Consider the following 13050-nt stretch of genomic DNA (forward strand, 5'->3'; position numbering starts at 1 on the left):
TCACACAGAATTACATATACACAGAATAAATCATACCTTGATTACAAATGATGTCATAAAGGAAAACGTCCCTGACGGGAGGAACAGATATTACAGCTTGTTACACAAAAGAAAAYGGGCTGGGTTTGAGTGAAAGAGCGGGAAGACTGAGGAACAAAGGGCGAAGCTGTGCTATCGTAAATATATATCTTATGCATTCTAAATTACTGCCCATTTGGAAAAGGAAAATGCAATAAATATTTACTCTGAGCTGCGCTTCAGTAGGTTGGTGATAGATGGAAGGCCGTGTTGCCCAACCGAGTCCTTTGTCCTTTGAAGAATGTCTCTGCTGGTAAATTGGATACGTTGTAGTAACGTCGTTGTGTAGTAGACGGGATACTCTGTCTGTCCTTCCTAACCTGCGTTTGCAGCAGCTGTTGCTAACTCAACGGCTAGGAGGTATCACTTCTGTAGTGAATACGAGGTCAAAGTTCATACCAGTCGCAACCAAAGCTCATGCTGAGGTTGGCTTAGTTCTGTAGTTATTATCTGAACCATTCTGACATCGGACCGTCGTCCTCACATCCTCGGAACAGTTGACATGGTATCTGAACCATTCTGACATAGGACCATCGTCCTCACATCCTCGGAACAGCTGACATGTTACCTGAACCATTCTGACATAGGACCGTCGTCCTCACATCCTCGGAACAGATAGTAACATTTTCGTCAATGGCTTATATAGTGGAGGGAGAAGGGTGTGTCTGAAAAGTTTATAACCCATGTCTCTTCACAGGGGCGGGCCACTGGTTGAGCAGAGCCCTAAACTTATGAAAACCCAAATCTCTCATTTGGAAGCTAAAATTACATTTAATCTCTTCACAAATAATTTAATATTCAAACATTTGAATTAAACAACAATTCCATGTGAATCCGATACCTCTGATGTGCAGACTTTCCACAGTAGAGTTTATGTCATTCTATCATTGATGAGAATGTGCCAGATGACAACCGAACTGACATAATATACCTTAAGTACCACCGCATATGTTCACTTGGTCGGATTACCAGAATATAGTTCATTTCCCCCCAACTTCTGATGTTCCCAGAATCTCTATGTTAACCAAAGGGGCTTTCTAATTTCACATCAGTAGAGTAGGGAGAGGAAAGGGGGGGAAGAGGTATTTATGACTGTCATAAACCTACCCCCAGGCCAACGTCATGACAGTGTGATTAGCCTACCAGTTGGTGTATTTTGCTATCACAATATTAAACACTTTCAAATGCATTCAGGAAGGAAATCGCTTTAGCCGACATGTTGCGGTTCATCTGATGAAGGATTGACTCGATCTATAAGCCCAGGACGACAGTAAAACGGGCAATAAGATACACTGCAAGAAAGGGAACGCAGGACCTTGTCTTTCAAAGATAATTCGTAAAAATCCAAATAACTTCACAGATCTTCATTGTAAAGGGCTTAAACACTGTTTCCCATGCCTGTTCAATGAACCATAAACAATTAATGAACTTGCACCTGTCGAACGGTTGTTAGAACACTAACAGCTTACAGACGGTAGGCAATTAAGGTCACAGTTATGACAACTTAGGACAGTAAAGAGGCCTTTCTACTGACTCTGAAAAACAGCAAAAGAAAGATGCCCAGGGTCCCTGCTCATCTGCATGAACGTGCAAGGAGGCATGAGGACTATTGCAATGTCCGTACTGTGAGATGCCTAAGACAGCGCTACAGGGAGACAGGACGGACAGCTGATCATCCTCGCAGTGGCAGACCACGTGTAACAACACCAGCACAGGATCGGTACATCCGAACATCACACCTGCGGGACAAGGTACAGAATGGCAACAACAACTGTCCGAGTTACACCAGGAACGCACAATCCCTCCATCAGTGCTCAGACTGTCCACAATAGGCTGAGAGAGGCTGGACTGAGGGCTTGTAGGCATGTTGTAAGGCCCCCCTTTGTTCAGGGACACATTACACATGATTCCATTTCCACATGTCTGTGGAACTTGTTCAGTTTATGTCTCAGTTGTTGAATCTTGTTATGTTCATACAAATATTTACATATGTTAAGTTTGCTGAAAATAAACACAGTTGACAGTGAGAGGATGTTTATTTTTTTGCTGAGTTTATYTACCCGTAGAAAACGGTTGCAGGTCGGAGGGCCATCTAACAAGTGCAGATCGGAGGGCCATAAAGCGAAACAGACCAATGAAGCACGGGTAAACGGTAGGTGTATCTGTGACTCTCTGAGGACTGGGTAGGGTAGGGGGCCCACTCCCTCCACTTCTCCCTTCCCCTGGTGCGGGTTCTGGGCCGGGAGGGATGGTAGGGTGGCTTTGGCTCTCGCCCGAGCTCGGATCCCCGCATCTCCATGAGGCCTGGGCTGCGCCCGACCGGTTCCATGCACCTTTCCCCGTTAGGCACGGCCGCATGGCGCACCCCCTTTCCCCGTTAGGCACGGCCGCATGGCGCACCCCCTTTCCCCGTTAGGCACGGCCGCATGGCGTACCCCCTTTCCCCGTTAGGCACGGCCGCATGGCYCACCCCCAATATCAAGGTGCACAAGGACCTATTTATATAATGAATGTGATTTCGGCGTGCATAAATTATTAAATATTAAAGCGTTAGACCTCTCACTAAAGGCGTCAGTCATACAAAAGTTTACTTAAAACCGAACTGGTTGGAGTTTATAAGAGTACATGGCCATAAAGGCCAGATCATTTTTCAAGCAGTTCAAACATTCATTGATGACCAGCAGGGTCAAATAATATAAACAGCGGTTATAGAGGGTGCAACCGGTCAGCACTTTAGGAGTACATGCCAGTTGGCTTTTCATAGCCCAGCATTCAGAGGTCAAGACTGCAAGTGCGTGTGCGAGGGAGAGAGAGGATCGAAACACACACAGTAACACGTGGAATATAGCAATACAGTTTAATATGCAGTGCAGATCACCTCCTATTACCCTTCTCAGAGTTTTAAGAATTGTGTTTGTTCAATTATTTTTGACATTGTGGCATTTAAAGCACGTTGAAGATAGAAGCAATAGGATTTTAAGCAATAGCCTATCCGCGTGTGGTCAACTATTTCACCGTATCGCGCTGCTCTGAGACAAGCATGGGGACTGGTCTTGATAAATCAATGAGATTTTTATTTTCACTGAATCTCCGTTTGGGTATTGGTTAGACTACAATTAGGGTGTGGAAATGTTAGGATTATTTTGCTTTTAGTACTGTAGCCTTCTCCCGACCGGTCACGTTGTACAGCGCCATATTTGTTGAGGGTTTCCTTTTTCGTTTTTCTTGGAATAGAAACACCATAATATTAATCAAATTAATTAAGCTACATTTCTTAAAATCAATCCCATATACTATGTTCTTACAGAAAAGGTTTTACATTCTCTAGTACAGCCAATATTAAAGACTGTCAAATGGTCAAGCTAGCACTAACTAGCATTAATGGCAACAATGACTGACACTTAAATAACGTGCCATAGAATTCTGCGGCAGCCTGCAAGGTGTGCTGCAGTAAGACACAACTTTTACAGGAAGAACCAATGCATATATGGCCTTGTGTTTTAAGGTAATTGCCCTGCTGAAAGGTGATTGTCTCCCAGTGTCCGTTGGAAAGCAGACTGAACCAGGTTTTCCTCTAGGATTTTGTCTGTGCTTAGCTCGATTCCATTTAAAAAAATAAAAAATAAACTCCCTAGTCCTTGCCGATGACAAACACACCCATAACATGATGCAGCCACCACCAAATATAAAGAGTGGTACTGATGTGTTGTGTTGGATTGCCCCAAACATAATGCTTTGTATTCAGGACAAAAAGTTAATTTCTTATTACTTTACTGCCTTATTGCAAACAGGATGCATGTTTTGGAATATTTTTTATTCTGTACAGGCTTCCTTCTTTTCACTCTGTCATGTCTGTTAGTATTGTGGAGTAACTACAATGTTGTTGAGCCATCCTCAGTTATCTTCTATCACAGCCGTTAAACTCTGTAACTGTTTTAAAATAACAATTCCTTCCTCTCCGGCAACTGAGTTAGGAAGAGCGCCTGTGTCTTTGTAGTGACTGGGTGCATTGATTCACCATCCAAAGTGTAATTAGTAACTTCACCTTGCTCGAAGGGATATTCAATGTGTTTTTTATATATTTACCAATCTACTAATAGGTGCCCTTCTTTGCGAACCATTGGAAAACCTCCCTGGTCTTTATGGTTGAATTTGGGCTTGAAATTCACTGCTCGACTGAGTGACCTTACAGATAATTGTATGTGTGGGGTAGAGAAATGGGGTAGTCATTTAAAAATCATGTGAAACACTATTCTTGCACACAGTGAGTCCATGCAACTTACGTGACTTGTTAAACATGATTTTACTCCTGAACTTATTTAGGCTTGCCATAACAAAAGGGTTGAGTACTTATTGCCTCAACACATTTCAGCTTTTCATTCTTTATTAGTTTATAAACATTTCTAATAACATATTTCTACTTATACATTATGGGGTATTGTGTGTAGATCAGGGACACAGAATCTAAATTTTATCCATTTTTAAATTCAGGCTGTAATACAACAAAATGTGGAAAAGGTCAAGCGGTGTGAATACTTTCTGAAGGCACTTAAAGGTTCTTTATAGAACCTTTATGGAGAATGGTTCTACAAAGAATATTTTTCAATTTCAAAGATTCTTTGTAGAACCATGCAGGGATTTAATATCAGTTTAATAGCCATATTACACTAACTGAAATGACACATCACTCATGGTTGCGCAAAAAGAGCTGTGAGCAAACCACACCCCAAAATATTTTGATTAGCCGCAGCCCCTACATTTTAAATAATTTATCACTAAAGGAAATAACACATTTTTGAATTGTAAAGAACCATTAAAGGGCTCAAAGGGTTCTTTGGGTCAGTATGGTTCCACATAGACTGACTGTCCTTTGGCTACAGTGTTTACATAATTGTTACATTTGTTTAACTGCAACTCATCTTTTGCCCCACCTCTCTCTCTCTCTCTCTCTTCTCGTCGCTCTCTCTCTGTAGATTGCTCTGACATTTAAAGATCAATTCTCAACCCTGAATCGATGAAAAACAGTTCAGATGTTCTTTAATATTAACATGTCCAGTAATCACTACTCTCTCTCTTCACCCCTCTTTCTATCTCTCTCTCCTCCCCTCACCCTCTCTCTCTCTCTCTCTCTCTCTCTCCAGTATAAACCAGGAGTATGATGGTATTCATCAGTGCAGTGATTGTCTCTCTGGCCCATCGCTGCTTCTCTTTGGCCTTATCTATCTTTTTGTGATACCACAGTACGTACGTAACAACACGCTTCACGCGCCGCCACACATGCACACACACGCACGTTAGGCACACACACACACACACACACACACACACACACACACACACACACCAGATACAAAGCAGTATTGGATGTTTTGGACGTTAGGAGATGCCTTCAATACCGACCACTAGGGGCAACGGTGAGCACTATTAGCATCAAGTAGGCTCTATTGTTGCAATGTATGCCAAAATGTTGGTACTTTTTCAATACTAGAACATGAAAAAACGATTCGGTACTAGAAGTTTTGTTGCTTTCGGTACTCCTGTCAAACGTTTCTCACGTCATATACCCATTGAGAGGATCGAGTCTGTCTAGTAGTTTGTGTAGATCTTCTCAAGGGGGCAGTAGCTAGTCAGGATGTGCTTGTGCATGCAGCTGACACAACGAAAGCCACTTTTGAGAAGCAAGCGAGAGGAGAGAGAAAATGCAAACAGCATGGCTTCTTCTAACGAAAACATCATACCTCCACGCCCGCAGCTTGTTGGCAAAACTGGCTGCAGATGTGAACTATAGGCAAGACAAAAGATTTAAGTTCATTTGAACGCAGTATGGTAGTATGTGCCAGGCGCACCAGTTTGTGTCAAGAACTGCAACGCTGCTGGGTTTGTCACGCTCAACCATTTCCCGTGTGTATCAAGAATGGTCCACCACCAAAGGACGTCCTGTAACGCGCTTCCTCCTTCTCCTCATCAGAAGAGGAGTAGCATGGATTTGACCAACGTGCAGCGGGTTTTGAATACATCATGAAACTTTATTTACAAGACAAAACTAAACACACGAAGAACACTTGAATATTTTACAAAACAACAAAACGAAGAAGACAGACCTGAACGAGAGTACTTACATAAAACACGAAGAACGCACGGACAGGGAAAACAGACTACACAAAAACCGAACAAACGCTACAGTCCCGTGTGGTACACCGACAAGGACACAGGAGACAGTACCGTGTGGTGCAACAAACACAGACACAGCGACAATCACCCACAAACAAACAGTGAGAACAACCTACCTTAACATGACTCTCAATTAGAGGAAAACGCAAAACACCTGCCTCTAATTAAGAGCCATACCAGGCAACCCAAAACCAACATAGAAACAGCAAACATAGACTGCCCACCCAAAACTCACGCCCTGACCATCACACACATACAAAACAACAGAAAACAGGTCAGGAACGTGACACATCCAGCCAACTTGACACAACTGTAAGATGTAAGATATTTTTGTGTTATTTAATGTTTTTTTTCTTCATTTAGAAAATAAATTGATTATAGAATAGAAGGTATTCTATTTGTTTTTTTGTTGTTCTACCAGTTATCAACACATTATTACAATGTTCTATGTAAAAAAAAAAAAGAATTCCTTTAGTTATTCTGTGACTTCAGCTAATACGCTTCTTTTGTTTGGCGTGGTATCGTTTTGGTATCGAGTATTGTTTTGGTTTTGAATATAGTTTTGGTGTCAAGTATGATGATACTAAACCTGGTATTGGTATCGAAGTCAACATGTTGGTATCGTGACAACACTAGTAGGCTCACGGCTTGCTAGAGCTCCGGCTCTGAGGGTTCAGTCCCAGTGGCACGCTGGGCTTTTAACCCTATCAAAACCTTAACCAATCAAAACCCTATCTCAACTTAACCAATCAGAATTAATGACTCAATTTAACTGTTAAAACTCAACGTTTACCCCCCCCCCCCCCGGACAAACGTGAATACTGAGAGCCAGACCTTGATATCTTGTTTGCACACACACATAAACACACACACAACAAACATAAAACCACACTCAACACACGTCACAACACACACTAAGAGCGACGTCCGAAAGTAACAAGACGTTAGAGAAGTTGATAAGTCACTACTACTTATCTTCTCTCTATATCTAATCTCTCTCTCTCTCTCTCTCTATCTTCCTGTCTCTCTCTCTCTCTCTCTCTCTCTCTCTCTCTCCTCTCTCTTCTCTCTCTCTCTCTCTCTCTCTCTTCGTCTCTCACTCCCCTCTCTCTCTCTCTCCTCTCTCTCTCTTCTCTCTCTCTCTCTTCTTCTCTGGTCTATCTCTCTCTCTCTCTCTCTCTCTCTCTCCTCCTCTCTTCTCTCTCGTCTCTTCTTCTCTCTTAGGGGACTGTTGGTGGCTGCTGTTGCTGGTGATGTGTTTGTGCTTCCATGTGGTCTGTGTGATGTATCTTTACATCACAAGTGTTCAGGTACGGAAGTCTGCCTACCTAGTGCTAGTCTACCTATTTGGTAACCCTTTAATTGACACCCAGCGTCATACCACGTTATGACACGGTCATAACCATGTAATAATATGTCAGAACAGCTGACATAGAACAGCACTGTAATGACACATATATTTAGACCATTATTTTATGGCTGGTTATGACATCTACATAAGTGTCAAAACCCACAAAACCTACCACATAAGGAAAAACATTCCATTACACCATAGCCTACGCATCAATAGTATGTTTGTTATATATAAAAAATGAAATTGACCATATTACATTATCATTGTGATTGAGCACACACTGATGTCAGACATGCACCTACCCCAATGCTCTGTTGCTGATGACTGGGATGAATGCAGGAGCAGATTTCAGGAACATGACAAGACACCCTCTTTTTGACTGATGACTGATTTAAAGGCATGTACGTAATAGGCCTATCTGGCTTATATGATTATGATGGTCATAAAAGCAAATTTTATTTGTAGGTGTCATAACCAGCCATAAAATAACGCAATATATGTCACAACAGGTGTAAATATATTGGTCATGACAGTGTTATGGCCATATTATGACAAGTTATGTCAGCTGTTATGACACATTATGACATGGTTATGACTGTGTCATAATGTGTTATGATGCTGGGTGTCAAGTAAAGTGTTACCAACAAAACACAGGGTCATACCTATAGGCCCTGCTTTAAAATAGTGCACGAAATAGGGAATAGTCTCCCTCTCCTCCTCTATAGTAGTGTAGTGTCTGTGGAGTGGACTTACTGCCCGTCCCCCTCCAGTCATTTTTTTCCTCTCGCAGAGAGAGACTCATTCTGTTTTCAGACTCTGTTCTCTTTTCCGCTCCCCAGTAATGACAAGAAGCATAAAACTATCATTGAGATAAACTGGTACTTCAACTCCTCGTTCTCCATCTCCCTCTCCTTGGTTTAGTGTTTTCCAGGGTGTCTCACCATTCAGATCCGAACAGCGCTCTGTGTGTTTCTAGTCCTGTTGACCTACTCTGTCACCCAAGCCTGTGTGGTAAGTGTGTGTGTTTAGAAGTCATCATGTACGTTTAAAATCTGGCAACTCTAAGGCTTGCTTTAAAACTCAGGTTAGCTCCACTATTAGACTGACATACAAGAGCTCCTTTCCCCTCATAATCTCTCCCTCTCTTTTTAACCTTCCCCTTTACCCCTCACCCTTTTCCTACCTCCTCCAGGTGAGCTGTTTACCCTGGGTCTGGATTATGGGAGGTAACTCCAGTAGCAGCTCCGTGGAGACTGTTTCCATGGACACGCCGAGCGAGCCAGGGCCAATGAACAGTACGGTAGCAGAGGGGGTGTGTCCGAACGTTTCTTACGCTCTCCTCTCCTGCATGGCCGGAACTCTCACCGTCATCCCTTACCTCCGCGTCTCCTCGTTACCTAAGATACTCCTGCTCTTCCTTCTCTCGGTCCTTTACACCGTTGCCATGGAGACCAGCGGGTACCGCATCGCCGTGGGGTAAGGGGGCTCGGGTGGGGGGGTGAGAGGAGTGTGGTTCAATATGGGCAGGGTATGCTTTGTTGGTAAGTTTGGTAATGTTTTAATGCAGTGTGTGTGTGTGTGTGTGTGTGTGTGTGTGTGTGTGTGTGTGTGTAGAGGAGGTTTGCTCCACCCTCGGCGGTATGATCCAGTGCTGGGTCTCCTGTTGTTTTCTGTAGCTCTGGCTCTACACTGTAGACAACTGGACCTCAAACTACGCCTAGACTACCTGTGGGCCACTCAGGTGAGTGTTTGTGTGTGTGTGTGAGTCATTAGTGTTTGTGAGTCATTACCCCCCTCTAGTGATGAGGAAAAGCTATTACAGCTGAAATAGACTACTTTGTGAGCTCCAAGTGAAAACCAAGCCCCCTTTTTGGATATCTCTACAAACTAAAGGACTATCACTCTTTCATTCTGTCTGTATCTAGGTGTGTTGGTTATTTGTTGGTTGAAACCCAAATGGTACCCTATCCCTATGTAGTGCACTACTTTTGACCAGAGCCATATAAGGAATAGGTTGCCATACTATACTAATACATGTATTGCATCAGTGATAGTGATGTACGGCTACCTTGTTTTTGTTTCCATGTATTTTGTGCAGGCAGAGGAGGAGAGAGGCGACATGGAGAAGGTGAAGCTGGACAACAAGAGGATCCTGTTCAATCTCCTACCTGCACATGTTGCGCAGCACTTCCTCATGTCCAACCCCCGCAACATGGTGAGTCTCACCCCCGTCCCCCTTGCTCCATGTCCCCTTCTCTCCCTGTCTCCCCGTCCCCCTGTCTCCCTGCATCTCGTCCCCCTATTCCCCCGTCCCCCTTACACCTTGCCCCCCCGTTCCCACTGCACCTCGTTCCCCTGTTCCCCCTATGCCTCGTCCCACTGTTCCCCCTGCCCCACCTGTGCCTTGTCCCCCAGTTCCCACTGCACCTCGTTCCCCTGTTCCCCCTATGCCTCGTCCCACTGTTCCCCCTGCCCCACCTGTGCCTTGTCCCCCAGTTCCCACTGTGCTTCGTCCCCCTGTCCCTGCCGTTCCCTGCTGGGTCATCTCCCGGTCATGTTTGGGTAGTGGTGCATTTGAGTAGCTGGTGTGATCAGGTCATTTTGAGGTCATGTTTGGGTTGAAGTGTGATCTAACCGCATCATGACGTGGTCATGTTTTGATGTTGCCTGAGAGCTTTTGAACAGTAAATGTTAAGAATTGCCTCTTTTACCTCCAAGGTTGTATGGTGGTTGTGGTTTGGTTGCGGTTTGGTTGTGGTTTGGTTGTGGTTTGGTTGTGGTTGTGGTTGATATTTGTTTGAGATTTTATTGTTGTTTGGTTGTGGTTGATGTTTGTTTGTGGTTTGGTTGCGGTTTGGTTGTGGTTTGGTTGTGGTTGTGGTTGATATTTGTTTGAGATTTTATTGTGGTTTGGTTGTGGTTGATGTTTGTTTGTGCTTTGGTTGCGGTTTGGTTAAGGTGTGATGTGACAGGTTCTCTGTCGTTGTGTCTACTGATTGATCAATATCCGTTCTAATGATGTCTGTTCCTCTCCCAGGACCCTCCCACTCCCCCCTCTCAGGAAGAGGAAGTGATTAAATCAAACATCCTGTAGACTTCCCAACCAGGACACGTGTATTCCCGTCACTGATTTTTTTGTAAACAGTGGAACCAGGAAATGACCCTGGGACAGTTGTTACAGGGGTGGTAGAACAGGTCCTAGAGCAAGGGAGAGAGAGAGGGGATCGTTTTTACATAGGGTTAACAGTACAGGTCCTGCAGTGCCCTGTCATATTGATACAGTGTGTTGATGGACATAGGGATACCGGGAACAGCGGTGACCCTTAAACCCTGGAATGTTGTAGAATGGTTACATCTCTCGATCCCATGTATCCCTATGTCCATCAATGCACTGTACCAATATGCCAGGGCGCTGTAGGACCTGTTCTGCCACCCCTGTAACAACTGTCCCAGGACCAGTGTAATAGCCCTATCTAGCTCTGGTTGTCTGTCTACCTCTATTCTATGACATGTACTGTTAACCCTCTGTAACAACTGTCTCAGGACCTGCTCATATCTGTGTATTAGCCCTATCTAACTTTTAGTTCCTCGTATCTGTTCTATGACATGTACTGTTAACCCTCTGTAACTGTCTGAAGACCTGTTAATACCTGTGCAATAGCCCTATGTAAGTCTTGTTTCGTGTCTACCTATCTGCCTCCCTGTTTTACAACCGGTACTGTTATAACCATGTAACAACTGTCCCAGGACCTGTGTATATAACGAGTGTATCTCCCTGTCTGCCTATCTGATCTAGGATTGGTACTGTTAACTCTGTAATAACTGTTCTTTCAGGGTGATGAACCATCTAACGTCAAGTTGTAAAATCCTGAACTTTTCCTTTAACCCTTTGTAAAAACTGTTTCAGGACCTGTTAATACCTGTGTAATAGTCCTATCTAACGGCTAGGTTCCCTGTCTGAATCTGTGTTAGGACCTGTACTACCAGTCGTATAGTCAGGTAGGAGTGCTGTTTGCCTCCATCGCTAATTTCAATGACTTCTACATTGAGCTGGACGGCAACAACATGGGAGTGGAGTGTCTCAGGCTGCTCAACGAGATCATCGCAGACTTTGACGAGGTGAGGCATCCCAAATGGCACCCTATTCCCTATATAGTGCACTACTTTAGACCAGGGCCCTATGGCACCTTATTTATTTTATAGTCCTATGGACCCTGGTCAAAAGCAGTGCATAGGGAATAGGGTGCCAATTGGGATGTGGACCAACATCTCCTCTACTTTCACGTTCTACTGTTCCATGTGTACTGACAGTGTTGACATTAGTTCCATGTGTACTGACAGTGCTTGACTGTACTTCGTCTTGTCACTGCTGTAACTGGACACCGTTGGTTTTGAGGGATTATGTGTCTATTATGGCGCCTGCTACTGGACATGTGGTTGACATTAGTTGCCCATGGTCGTCCACTGAGGTGTCTGAACTATCTAGTCTCCACGTGCTAGCTGACAGTGCGTTGGCTGACGTGCGTTCGATGTGTGTCGACACGGGACTTCAGTGTCTTTTGATATCTACCCTTGTCTTCTGGGTTCCCCTTCCCCTCCTTTTCCGCCTTTGCTTTCCTCTTGCCCGTTTCGCCTGCTTAGTTGTGATCGCTGTGTCATCGTCTCTGACTAGTGTTTCTCGCATACTACTTCAGTAGTCTCCCATTGTGTACTGACTGAGTCGTTCTTTGACGATTTCAGTGGTTTTCCTATGTTGTAGTCGAACATGTTGTGATATCTTAGTTTCATGTTGCTAGGCTGTGACAGTGTTGACATTAGTTCCATGTGTACTGACAGTGTTGATATTAGTTCCATGTGTACTGACAGTGTTGACATTAGTTCCATGTGTACTGACAGTGTTGGCATTAGCTGGTCAGATATTAGAGTGGTGGTGTGATCATACAGTTAGTTCATGGCTCTCTTCAGGGAGAGGAAGATATTCATGAGGGGAGGAGGTTGGTTTGGCTGAAAGTTGATTACAGGGTTGGGGTCAGTTTGAAATTGAAGGCAGTCAATTCAGGAAGTAAACTTTCCAAAAGTTCCAATTCCATACTTGAAAACATTTCATCTATTTTTAACGACTTCTCAATGATTTGAAAAAGAGAAGCCATGTATGTCTAAAGTTTGTCCATTTCTGTTTAAAAAAAAAAATCAAATCGCTTCCTGAATTGACTGACTTCAATTGGAATGAACCCAACCCTGGCTTGTTATTTCTAATGCTTACTGGTCACGTCTCTCTAATAACTCTCTGTATACCTATATATGATTACCTTTCTCTCTCTCTCTCTGCCTGTAGCTGATGGATAAAGAGTGCTATAAGGACATTGAGAAGATCAAAACTATCGGCAGCACATACATGGCTGCAGTAGGCCTGGTACCTACCACTGGCTCCAAGGTACACTTGACTA

General features: G+C 43.8%; 1 protein-coding gene across 1 annotated transcript in view; it reads left to right on the forward strand.

The window, feature by feature from the left end:
* The window catches only part of LOC112070221 (adenylate cyclase type 1-like), a gene marked incomplete at its 5' end in the record, with an annotated part of 65648 nt that overhangs the window by 44416 nt on the left and 8182 nt on the right, over positions 1–13050 (forward strand). The window contains 9 exon segments of the mRNA XM_070438879.1: positions 5219–5318; positions 7474–7486; positions 7488–7559; positions 8525–8614; positions 8796–9079; positions 9218–9344; positions 9702–9818; positions 11576–11722; positions 12939–13037. Of these exon segments, the coding sequence (XP_070294980.1) occupies positions 5219–5318; positions 7474–7486; positions 7488–7559; positions 8525–8614; positions 8796–9079; positions 9218–9344; positions 9702–9818; positions 11576–11722; positions 12939–13037 (1049 nt within the window).

This window comes from Salvelinus sp. IW2-2015, unplaced genomic scaffold (assembly GCF_002910315.2).
Source record: "Salvelinus sp. IW2-2015 unplaced genomic scaffold, ASM291031v2 Un_scaffold1262, whole genome shotgun sequence".
NCBI lineage: Eukaryota > Metazoa > Chordata > Actinopteri > Salmoniformes > Salmonidae > Salvelinus > Salvelinus sp. IW2-2015.